At 33.8% G+C, this 12,994-nt stretch overlaps 1 protein-coding gene across 6 annotated transcripts in view; it reads right to left on the reverse strand.

Annotated features, from left to right (window-relative positions):
* BOLL (boule homolog, RNA binding protein) overlaps positions 1-12,994 on the reverse strand; it is a 60,643-nt gene that overhangs the window by 35,517 nt on the left and 12,132 nt on the right. For all 6 annotated transcript variants that reach the window (XR_005385171.1, XR_005385169.1, XR_005385170.1 and 3 more), the window contains exons 6-9: positions 10,222-10,349; positions 5,245-5,316; positions 969-1,016; positions 12-140 (exon numbers count right to left, since the gene is read on the reverse strand). Coding sequence is in view for 3 of the 6 variants with exons in the window: in XM_038585265.1 (XP_038441193.1) it covers positions 12-140; positions 969-1,016; positions 5,245-5,316; positions 10,222-10,349 (377 nt within the window). In the remaining 3 variants the exon portion in view is untranslated. The remainder of the gene's footprint in view (positions 1-11; positions 141-968; positions 1,017-5,244; positions 5,317-10,221; positions 10,350-12,994) is intronic.

The raw sequence follows: 12,994 nt of genomic DNA on the forward strand, positions 1-12,994 counted from the left end.
CTAATACATACCTCTGGAACTGAAGCTTCCATCAGAGACAGTGGAGGAGGGACACATCCACCATCTTGTGCAATTTCCACTGGTTGATAGATAACCTCAGAAGGTTGCAGGTATAAGAATGGAGCAGTAGAGGCAGGAGACTAGAACACAGAACCATATTTCTAATTAAAATATGATTAGTTATTTCAATTAAACCAAATGTGACTTACCCAACAGATGACAAAAAATATTTGTTTCATATTTTGCTGGAAGTTCTTTTCCAGGAATAGCATAGAAGTGTCTTAGCAACAAACAAGGAACTCTTGGTTGTTATAAATCCCAATTGTGTAGATGTAATTAAAGAACTTTGTCACTGGTAAATATTAAAAAGTTCTTAGTGCTTCAGAATTTTTTATAAATTCAGAAAATAGTTACATTAAGATCATTATTACAAAAAAAAAAAAAAAAAAAAGATCATTATTACAGGTTATAATAATGTAACTTACAGTATTTGAGTTGTCATAAACATCTATTCTCAGCTTTGTGACTTCACATGGAAGTTGGAAATGTCATTAAATAGTCTTTTTGGTGGTATACTCTTTGTATCAAAAGTTGAGAGATGGGATATTCACTGAGGAGCACAAGTCAATCTGAAGCAAAATCTGAAGTACAACTGGAAAAATGCTACATTTTCCCATAATAGTAAAAAGTAATTTTTCATGTTTATGTAAGTACTCACTTTTTAATAAAATGCTTTCACTTACATGATCTCATGTGATCTTCACCAAGATCAGGTAAAGAAATTTACAAAGGTATGGTATTATCACTTCCATTTTACAAATGAGGAAGCTAAGAAATAGAGTGATTAAATGAACTGCTAAAGGTATCACAGTTACTAAATAGAAAAGGAATATCTCAAATCTAGTTCTCCTGACTTTAATATTCATACAGTCTTCACAAAAATACAATGAAAAAAAGTTAATATTTACCTGAGGAACACCCCACTGCCACTGTCCTGGTAGATACTGTGCAGGGGCCTAAAATGGAAAACAAAAACAAAAACCCCACCCAAATTATAAACAAGGGTAAAAAGTGGATATCTATATGCAAAAGAGTGAAGCTAGATCCTTAAACCTCAAATTATATACAAAAAGTAACTCAAATTGGGTTAAAGACCTAAAGAGCTAAAACTATAAAACTCTTATAAGAAAGTATGTGTAAATCTTTGTGGGTTTGAATTAGGCAATTAAAAAAATTATGACATGAAAAGCACAAACAACAAAGCAACAAAAGAAAAGAGATTAATTGAACTTGATCAAAATGAAAAGCTTTTGTGCTACAAATACCATCAAAGAAGTGAAAATAAACTCAAAGAATGGGAGAAAACATTTATAAATTATTTATCTGATAAGTAACTTTTATCTACAATATGTAAAGAACTGTTATAACTCAATAATAAAAAGACAAGTAATCCAAATTTAAAAATGGGTAAAGGATATGAATAGATATTTCTCAAGATATATAAAAGAGGCTAATAAGCATACATAAAGATGATCAACATCATTAGCCTCAGCTTATGGAAATCAGTGTGATACCACTTTTATCCACTGTATCCACTAGGACAGCTAGTCAAAAAGGTAGATGATAAGTGTTGATAAGGTTGTGGAGAAATTAGAATCCTCATATACTGCTGGAGTGAGTATATAATGGTGCAGCCTTTTCAGAAAACAGTATGACACTTCTTGAAAACTTTAAATATTATAGATACCATATGACTCAGTGATTCTACTCCCAGGTAATAAGGCCTAAAATAAATGAAAACTTATGTCCACATAAAAATTTGTACAGGAATGATCACAGCAGTATTATTTATAACAGACAAAAAGTGGAAACATCCCAAATGTCTGTCATCTGATGAAAATATAAAATGTGTTATATCCATACAATGGAATGTTATTCAGCTATACAAAGGAATGAAATATGATATATGCCACCATGGATAAATCATGAAAGCATTATGCTAAGTGAAAGAATCCAGTCACAACCACTTATGGTAGATTACATTTATATGAAATGTTCAGAATAAGCAAACCTGCAAAGACAGAAAGTAGACTACTACTTTCTAAAAGAGGAGTGACTACTAATGGGTGAGTTTTTGGTGGGAGGAGGGGTTAATTAAAATATTCTAATATTGGTCAGCCCCAGTGGCTCAGCAGTTTAGCGCCACCTTCAGCCCAGTGTGTGATCCTGGAGACCTGGGATCGAGTCCCATGTCAGGCTCCCTGTGTAAAGCCTGCTTCTCCCTCTGCCTCTCTCTCTTTCTGTGTCTCTCATGAATAAATAAAATCTTTAAAAAAAAGTTCTAATATTAATGTAATATGGTTGTAAAACTTTGAATTTAGTAAAAAACACTATTGCACATTTTAAAAAGCTGAATTGAATGCTACATAAATCATGTATAAAAAGCTATTATTTAAATAAAAGGTCAAATTTTTAAAAACTTATTGTAAGATGACAATATATCAAACTTTTTTTTAAAGGATTTATTTATTTATTTATTTATTTATTTATTTATTTATTTATTTATTTATGAGAGATATAGAAAGAGAGACAGAGACACAGGCAGAGGGAGAAGCAGGTTCCCTGTGGGGAGCCCAATGTGGGACTCAACCTCCCAGGACTCCAGGATCAAGTCCTGAGCCAAAGGCAGATGCTCAACTACTGAGTCACCCAGGTGTCCCTCAAACTTTTGTTTCTTAAACTAGTTGTATTATTTTAAATAACAAATGCTTTATTCTTTAGTTATTTTCCATTTTTAATAGTCTTTTTTCATTATAAAGTCAAACAGAAAAAAGTAAGAAGATGCCATGGACTTATCATCTAAACCAAATCCCTGTTAATTTACTGCTTACTATTTAAGTTGTTAATGGATAACATCACTGTATTTTATGACCAAGATAATGTGAAGTCTAACCTTCAAAAAGGCAAGATAATAATCAATCTCTTAATATTATAATAAATATTATAAAATAAAATGATTTAAATATAGTTTTTAGATAAATGAGATCTCTCCTTAGTAAGTGAGAAATATGGAGATAAATACTAATTAGACCATGCCATTACCTGATTTGACTAATAAAAACTGATAAAGCTATACAACCTTAGAATTTGTAAAAAGAAAGAGCAAGGGAAGATTCTTATCCAAGAGGCAGAATGATGAATATATACCTGAAAAGAAATATGTGAAATGAAATGATTTTTTATATTACAAAATATTATTATATTATAAATTGGTACCAAAATCTTTCCTGAGTAATATCTAGGTAACATACTTCCAATTTAAAAATTTGTGTTAAGCAGAACACCAGAGTCAAAGTATAAAATTAAACTGTATTAAAAACTTTTAAGAATGTATTTGGTATGTCAAGTGAGCTATAGCTGTATGTAATCAATTAATGATTGATGAAGGAGGAGTTGGACTCAATGGGGCAAGGGCAGAAAGCAACTCTATATTCTTTCTCACCCCTTGATACTTTAAAAGCACTGTGTTGAGCTGTTCTTCCTTGTCCTGGGATAAAAAGTAGGACAGATCACTTTTTGGGGTGTGGCAGTTTCCCAATGATGACTCTCTAGATAGGTAGTTTACTGGATTCTTTGGTGATCTCCCTGCTGAGAACTTTTAGCTGCAGTTCTAGTCCTTGATTCTAGAAGTTTACTTTACTCAGGTTCTTTCTTTATTGGGATCACCCTAAAGTTTTTTGAAAAGGGTCTCTTCTGTGAAGTTCACATCTTGCTCTTGGGACACATAAACCTTCGCTTGTTTTGAGTAGAAATTCAGCACATTCTGACTGTAGTCTTCTCGCTAGTCTGCCTCCAGAGACTAGTCCAGTTTCTTCTTTGGAATTTTAAAATAATTAATTTGTTCCCCCTGCCAACCCTCCACCTGTCTCTTTGGACTTTTTTAGGAGAGGTCAGGTCTAAGAGTACCATCTCACAAATTTCAGGGGACAAACATTAAGCTTTCTTAGTCATTCTCTGATGTATTCTTTACCTGGCTGAGAAGAAGGGCACATACCATAACATTCTACTCTCTTGCAATCTCATCCTCCCCTCATGTGTGCCCAAGGTAGGCAATAAGCTAAGGGTCCCCCAACTGGTTTCACAATATTTGGCTCATCTTATTAAAAAGGTCTGGTATCTAACATTCCATCTTTGGAGCTTCTGCTGAATTTGGAGGCAGCTTAGGGAAAGTGATACCACATATATATTTTAAATATATATCATTAAGTTATTTTCATCTTTAATAAGTGAAGGAAAAACTTTAGATAGCTTTATATTTAGCCTGGTAATAAGATTTACAAATTTATTTACAAATAATATAATAATAATAATATAGAATATACATTAATATATAATCATATAATAAACTTAAATTCTGTTTAGAGTTTAAATACCACCATACCCCCAAAACCCAGTCTAATACTCAAAAGAAGTCCAGTAAACTTCATATTCCATGTGGGTCTATTTTAAAAGTTCAAAAAGAAAAAAAGGAAACAAATAAATTATCTTCCACTATTCAGGGGTAGGAAAGAATGTGAATGCTATAGATCAGAGGTTGGCAAACTTCTTCTATAAAGGGCCAGTGTAAATATTTTAAGCTTTGGAGATCATAATATCTTTGTTTCAACTACTGAACCATTGTAGTATAAAAGCAGCGTAGACAGTATGTAGACAGATGTTCTTTATTTACAAAACACCAAAGTGGCCTGGCATTATGGCTCATTTATCCCTAGTCACCCACAAGAATTAATGAAGAATGCTGGTTATCTAAACAGGCTGTCATAATATAAACCCCTAATATATTACTTATTTTAATATAGATTATGTTAAATATAATAGCAAGAAAGTGACATAATGTTAACAATAACATTAAAAAATCAGCCTGTGATTTTTTATGTGTTATCTGTATGTTGCTTTGGGAATTATTTCTAAAAACTTTTAGATTAAACCTTAGCCAGGGGAACAAAACTGACATTACATTTGATTAAACAGAATCAAACATTCCATCTTCTTGTATGGTATTGTTTAGTTCCCCATAATAAAAGGAAAAAAAAAAAAACCCACCACTATCAGGTCTTATCTATCTCTTTTTAATTACCAGAGCATTTGCATGAGAAAGAATACAATGAAATTTACTTGAAAAGACTGATGGTATTAAAGAGAATTTTCATTATAATTTTTTTTTCATTATAATTTCATGTTTACCTGGTAGTGATATGCAGGTTGCTGATAAACTGGCTGAGCTACCATCACAGGAGAACTAGATATAGAACGTGACTAGAAGAGGAAAAAAAAATTGAAAAATTATTTTAGGCCTAGGAAAATTATTTAAAATAGTTTATTATGAAATTTATCTCAAATTGTTACCTAAACTCAGTCGAGTCATGGTCTCTAATTGGAAATATCATTTTTCTATCTCTTAATTGATATTATTACCAATTCCACTTACATGTACTAAAATCATCACAGTATTGTACTTTTTTTTGGTTTCATATCCATGGTAATGCTAAAACAATACCAGAAAAGTTGCTTATAGTCCAAAGATTATGAAAACATAGTTCTAAGAGAATATTTAAAAGATAAGGCAGGTGGACTTAAGCTGACACTACCTATTTCCATCATGAGACCAGTAGTAGAAAATGTTTACATAACACAGAACTAAATAATCATATCTGATTTTGCCACTGATTTCTCACTGCTTACAAAAAATTAAATCCTACTCCTTGTTATAATTTAATTAAGGCAAATACATTACTTATTGAAACATTTATCAAATTCCATTTTATTAATTTGACATTTAAATGAGTTAAACACCCAATAAACTCCAAGTGATTTCTCTATGTTTGAAGTACATATGACACTTTATTATTCAGAGTACTAGAGTAAACCCCAAAATAGATTATTTAAAACCAAACCATTAATAAAGCAAGCAAATTGTATTATAGGATAAGTAAAATGAACTTTAATGATAGCTATTAAAATTCAATTTCTAATTTTTAAAAAGATTTTATTTATCTGAGAGAGAGAGTAAGTGAGAGAGAGCATGAGAAGAGGGAGGGGCAAAAGGGGAGGGAGAAGCAGACTGCCTGCTCAGCAGGACCATCCCAGGACCTTGTGGGGCTTGATCCCAGGACTCTGGGATCATGACCCGAGCAGAAGGCAGATGCTTAACTGACTGAGCCACAGAGGCTCCCCTAAAATTCAATTTCTAACATGGAATCTACTTTACATTATTTTGTTTTAATGTTCACTCCCTCTCCACCCCCTCGAAAAATGAAGTATCATAGTTTTCTGTACAATTTTCAGATTATCAAATGCTAATAAATTTATACCACAGATTAATATTGGAAAAGAATAATGTAATTTACTATATTAATTATTTGATTTCTATTGATAGATTAAAGGAGGAAAAAAATCTCAGCAGAAAAAGATTGGGATGCTAGATGGCTCAGCGGTTGAGCGTCTGCCTTTGGTTCAGGGCCTGATCCTGGAGTCCCGGGATTGAGTCCCGCATTGGGCTCCCTGCATGGAGCCTGCTTCTCCCTCTGCCTGTGTCTCTGCCTCTCTCTCTCATGAAGAAATAAATAAAATTAAAAAAAGATATAGGAAAATATTTATTAAAATTCAATACCTTTTCATGATAAATTCAATAGTCTTACTGTTAGCAAACAGAATATGAAATAACTTCCTTAATTGATTAGGGGCAGTAATTCTCAATCAGGTGTGACTTTGCCCCCCTAGGGAATATCTGGCAATAGTTTAGGTTTTTATAGATATAGGGAGGCTAGGACATGCTAACATCCTACCATGTATGTACAGGGCTGCCTCCAAAAAAACAGTATCATCTGGCTCAAAATGCCAGTAGTACTGAGGTTGAGAAACCCTGGTTAAGTCTAAGATTACCTTCCAAAACCTAAAGTGTATGTATGTATAGGTATATATGTGTATATATACATAAAGCTTATGTGAATCAGTGAACTTGTTTCCTTTTTCAAGAACAAGATCATGTTATTGTATAAATACTACAGCAGAGACAATGCTAGTGTAATAACTCAATGGGGAAAAATGAGAAAAGAGCAGAAAAAAACAGAACTATACTGAATCATAAAAGATTATCTAGATGAAGGTTACTGATAGAATGTTAACACTTAAAAAAGCATTATTACATACCGGTCACAATCTATTAGGAAGTATGATTAAAAAAAACACCATTCATAAAAGCAACAAAAACCACAGAGTACCTAAGAATAAATCCAATAAAAGACATGCTAAGCTATTTTATGGAGAAAGAAAATTTTATTGACAGATTGAAATAAAAGACCTAAATAAATGTTTGTGGATGGTAAAATTCAGTATCATACCCAAATTAATCTACATACTTAATGCAATTCTAATAAAAACCCAACAAAAGATTTTCACAGAACTGAACAAGCTGGATTATAAAATTTATATTTATAAAAGTAAAGACTTAAGGATAGATGAAAGACTCCTGAAGAAAAAAGTGACAGGGCTGCCCTATCAGATTTTAGCATTCGTTCTAAAGCAACAGGAATTAAAACAGAACTGGCAGGGCAAACAAATACACCAACAGACAGAATAAAGAGCCCATAAGACACCCTCCCCCCAGTGTGGAATTACACAGAGGATTCATCAAAACAGTGAAAGAGGACGGATTAGTCAATACATAAGCTTCAGATTTAAACTCTAGATGTGAAAAACTGAAACACTACAGTATTTTAAAGATAAAATATATGGGATGCCTGGTGGCTCAGTGGCTGGGCGCCTGCCTTTGGCTCAGGTCATGATCCCGGGATCTGGGATCAAGTTCTGCATCAGGCTCCCTGCCTGTGTCTCTGCCTCTCTCTCTCTCTCAGGAATAAATAAATAAATCTTTAACAAAATATAGGATATCCTTCTGCCTGTGTCTCTGCCTCTCTCTCTCTCTCTCTCTCTCTCTCTCTGTCTCTCAGGAATAAATAAATAAATCTTTAACAAAATATAGGATATCTATAATAAGGGAGTGGTTTTTTTAAATTTAATTTTTAAATCTTTTTTTGGAAGTGTTTTGTTTTAAAAACAAGAGACCAAGGGACGCCTGAGTGGCTCAGTGGTTGACCGTCTGCCTTCAGCTCAGAGCATGATCCTGGAGTCTGGGGATTGAGCCTGGGATCAAGTCACGCATCCAGCTCCCTGAAGGAAGCCGGCTTCTCCCTCTGCCTATGTCTCTGCCTCTCTCTCTGTGTCTCTCATGAATAAATAAAATCTAAAAAAAACCAAAAACAAAACAAGAGACCAAAAGATGAAACCATAAAGGGAAAACATTAATACATTTGTTAACATTAGAACAAAGAAAAAGTATATGACAAAAAAATCCTGTAAAGTAACAGACAAGCCACATACCAGAAGAACTCACAAAATTCATATAATTACTTCAAGAGAAAGACAATTCCAATAAAAAAAGATAAAGGATATGAAAAGGCCCCTCACAGAAGAAAGTGGAATGGTCAATAAATACATGAAATATGTTCAATCTTAACCAATGACTAAAAAATTAAAAAATACTATTTCATAATAATATTGGTAAAAATTTAAAATTAAAGGGTTGGCAGATTATGGGGAAATTGGAGCTCTCATAAACTGTTAGCTAAAGTATAAACTGGTATACTTTGGAAAGCCATTTGGAAAATTTAATCAAAGATGTATATATTTTATATGTGAAATTCTACTTCAATGCATATATTGAAGCCCTAGATCAAGATAGGGGAATAGAAAAATTTTCCAGTGGTACATGGGCATGAATAGGTTTAGAAGTATGAATTTTTAGATCCTAAATTTCAACATGTACTCCTACTTGATTTGATCTGTCTGTGAATGTATCTGTGTATCATGTGTCTGTGCTTTTATTACTCCCCTTTCACAATTGCCCTTCTCCTTCATGATGAAAGGCACATTTATCACTCATTTTGGATCTGTTATAATACTTTATTTGGGAATATAAATGCCAATAGAGCATCAAACAAATAGACAATTCAAGAAGACAATGCCCTTGAGATGTGAGAGAAGCAATGCAAAAAGAGCTTGTATAAGAAATACTAAAGGGGAGGGGTGCCTGGGTGGCTCAGTGGTTGAGTGTCTGCCTTTGGCTCAGGGCATGATCCTGGTCCTGGGATTGAGTCCCGCATCAGGCTCCCTGTTAGGAGCCTGCTTCTCCCTCTGCCTGTGTTTCTGCTTCTCTCTCTGTGACTCTCTCATGAATAAATAAATAAAATCTTAAAAAAAGAAATATCAAAGGGGAGATGGTCCCTTATTTCACTAACATGATGGTTACAGGAATACATAACTCATTTAACTGAACTTAAATGTAATTAATTAAAATTAAAAGTCAAAATTTTCTAATAGATTCTAATAGAAATGAAAACTTTGATTAATTTTATTTGGCTGACTTACTTTTGTTAATAGAGTTCTAGAGCAGACATTTTCCATCCTTTTATTTGAGGTATAACTGACATATAACATTATATTAATTTTAGGTAAACATGCAGAGTATATAATATTCCTAAGTTATTTAAAATTATGATAAATTTCAGATATCAACTTAAAAATGAGTATTTATAATTTTTCAGAAAGTTTTTAGAGGATATACAAGTAAAAAACTTTGAAGACTACCTTCCTAGATAAATTCTCACATAATACATACAAGATCTGGATTCACTGTAGTCTTGATTACAGAAAAAACTTAAAATGTCCATCAATAGAGGAATATACACTCATACAGAAGAATATTGTAAAATATTAAAATAAGTGAGTTAGATATACTAGGATCAATGTGGTTTAATCTCAAAAACATAATGTTGAATAGAAAAACTAGATTTACATTGTGTTTAAAAATCACCAAAAGTAACGCATTTGTAGTAAAAACATAAAATGATAGGAAAGATATTCTGGCTATTTCTGAGGAGAAAAAGAGGGTAAGAAAATGGGGGCAAGGAGACTTTACCTGAATTTCTCACATTTCACTTAAGTAAACATGGTAAAATGTTAACATTTATTAAATTTAAGTGGCAGCTACACGACTATTATATTATTATTTGTGCTGGTCTGTGATTGAAATATTTCAGAAATAAATATTTTTTAAAAACCGACAGAATAGATGGAGACCCTGTTAAGATGAAAATTACTTACAGGCCAAGGTGGTGGGACAGAAGTTACCTCTGGAGTATGAAAATAAGCAACACCATTATGATAAGTGTAAGGATATCCAGTTGAAGTTGTTAGATACATTGTTCCAGCTGCTGGCATTATACTGGAACCTAAAGCAAAGATTAATAATAATTAAAATGCTCAATTTAACTTTTATTTTATTTTTTTAAAATTTTTATTTATTTATGATAGTCACAGAGAGAGAGAGAGAGAGAGAGAGGCAGAGACACAGGCAGAGGGAGAAGCAGGCTCCATGCACCGGGAGCCCGACGTGGGATTCGATCCTGGGTCTCCAGGATCACACCCTGGGCCAAAGGCAGGTGCCAAACCGCTGCGCCACCCAGGGATCCCTCAATTTAACTTTTAAAAAGGTAATTTCTGAACCGTTAAAAATGTTTATCTTAGCACACCTCTACAGTTACAGTAAAAATTGAATGTTGCAAATTAAAAAATTCTATGTTAAAGTATTTACAAAGTATCTTTTTAAACTCACTTAGAGCTTTTATTAGCTTAAAATGAATTTAAAAAAGTTCAATAAAGAATACTAAAAATTCACCAATTTAGATTTTAATAGCAATGTAATCAAACACCAGGCTTAACAATTTAAATTATCACCAAGATCATTATTTTTACAAATATAAACTATATATAAGGCTAACTGAAGACTATACACAATGTAATGAAGTTCCTAAGATCCTAGTAAGACTTTTTATTTGTAAAAGGCCAAAGATGATGAAGGCAGTGAAGTTGGAAAAGATTACACACTTTCCTGAATACATTTTGGTTCCATCCTACAAATTCTTTGGATCCTACTATCACAAGCATTCATTGATGCTATGACTCTTTTATTCTGTAGCCTCCCTTTGCTACAACTGCCGCTATTGCAAACATGACCACAAATCTTGTGGCTAGTTCTGGGTCCTCAACTCTTCTCTCAGATCAAGTTATATATATATATCCTTTCTTCCCCCCAAATTAAAAAAAATATTTTTTTGTTAGTGGAACACTTGAAAATTTTATATAAGCCAAATCAAATTAAGTACTTGACCAGCAAGTTTATATAAACCACTGGAACTGGCAATCCTCTTTCCACTATACCAATAATTCTCAAATTTTAACATACACTAGAATCATCTAGATAGTTTATTAGGATACAAATTCCAAGGCCACATTCAGGAAGTCTGGAATAGGACCCGAGGATCTGCATTTTGACAGATTCTAAGTGAACTCTTACTGTCTGCAAACCACACTCTGAGTAGCACTGGCCTACCACTTTAAGCAGCACTACTGCATCTGAGCTTTTATATTTTCACTATATTTCATCTAGTATTGTTACTGCTTATGTTTGTGATTCTTAATTCCATCCTTTTGAGAACGTGATGAAAGCCATGGAGCCTTTTCTCAGAGATATATACATTCAAACAAAATTCTGCACACAATTCAGGAGGTTCATAGATTTTCTTCCAAAGATAATCAAGGAACCAAAGGTTTATTTAAATAAATAGATTTTGAGTCAGTACTATTACAAAGCATTGAACTTGGCTGGTGATACAGCCAAAAAGAAAAAAAGAAAAAAACTGAACATGCCATGTGGAAGATAGGTTCTGGTGGAGAGAATAGTTATTAGCTAATTACATACAATTTTGATAAATACATTAAGAGAGCAGATTATTACACTGGGTAGTATGTACATTCCCACTGTGTTTAATTTGTGAAGAAATGATGTTTGGACTGAGCTTTAAAAAATGATTGAGGGGCTGAGTCAGTTAAGTGTCTGACTCTTGATCTCAGCTCAACTCCTGATCTCAGGGTTGTGAGTTCAACCTCACATTGGGCTCCACGGAGGGTGTTAGGCTTATTGAAAATAAAAACGATTGGGATGGAAATGTGATGGCAAAGAGCGTTCTAGGTAAAGAAAAATAATACATATCAAGAGTATGGCATACTGTGAACTGAGAGAAGGCTAAAGTATGTGAAGAAAAGGAAAGAGCAGGGGTGCTTGAGTGGCTCAGTCGGTTAACTATCTGCCTTAGGCTCAGGTCATGATCTCTGGGTCCTGGGATCAAACACTTATCGGGCTCCCTGCTCCATGGGCATCCTTCTCTTTGTTCCTCTGCCTGCTGCTCCCCCTGCTTGTGCTCTGTCAGATAAATAAATAAAATCTTAAAAAAAGAAAAAAGAAAAAGGGCAGCTCTGGTGGCCCAGAGGTTTAGTGCCACCTTCAGTCCAGGGCGTGATTCTGGAGACCCGGGATCGAGTCCCACGTCAGGCACCTTGCATGGAGCCTGCTTCTCCCTCTGCCTGTGTCTCTGCCTCTCTCTGTGTCTCTCATGAAAAAAATAAAATCTTAAAAAAAAAAAAGAAAAGGAAAGAACAGCTCAAAATTAGCAGAGAATAATATAAAATGTACACTTCTGAAAGATCACTCCGGCTGCCTTGATGGGTGAGGGGTTACCAAGAACGGATTCAGAAAGACCAGTTAGGAGGCTCTTCCAAGTAATCAAGGCAAGCAAAATGGGTAGCTAGGATTAGAATGTTGGTAATGGAGATGGAAAAAGTAATAGATTTGAGAAAAAATTGAGATAAAAATTCCCCATATTTTGTTTCTTTTTTTTAAAAAAATATTTATTTATTCATGACAGAGAGAGAGAGAGAGAGAGAGAGAGAGAGAGGAGGAGGGAGGAGCAGGCTCCATGCTGGGAGCCCAACACGGAACTCGATCCCGGGACTCCAGGATCGCATCCTGGGCCAAAGG

Source organism: Canis lupus, chromosome 37, assembly GCF_011100685.1.
Source record: "Canis lupus familiaris isolate Mischka breed German Shepherd chromosome 37, alternate assembly UU_Cfam_GSD_1.0, whole genome shotgun sequence".
Lineage (NCBI taxonomy): Eukaryota > Metazoa > Chordata > Mammalia > Carnivora > Canidae > Canis > Canis lupus.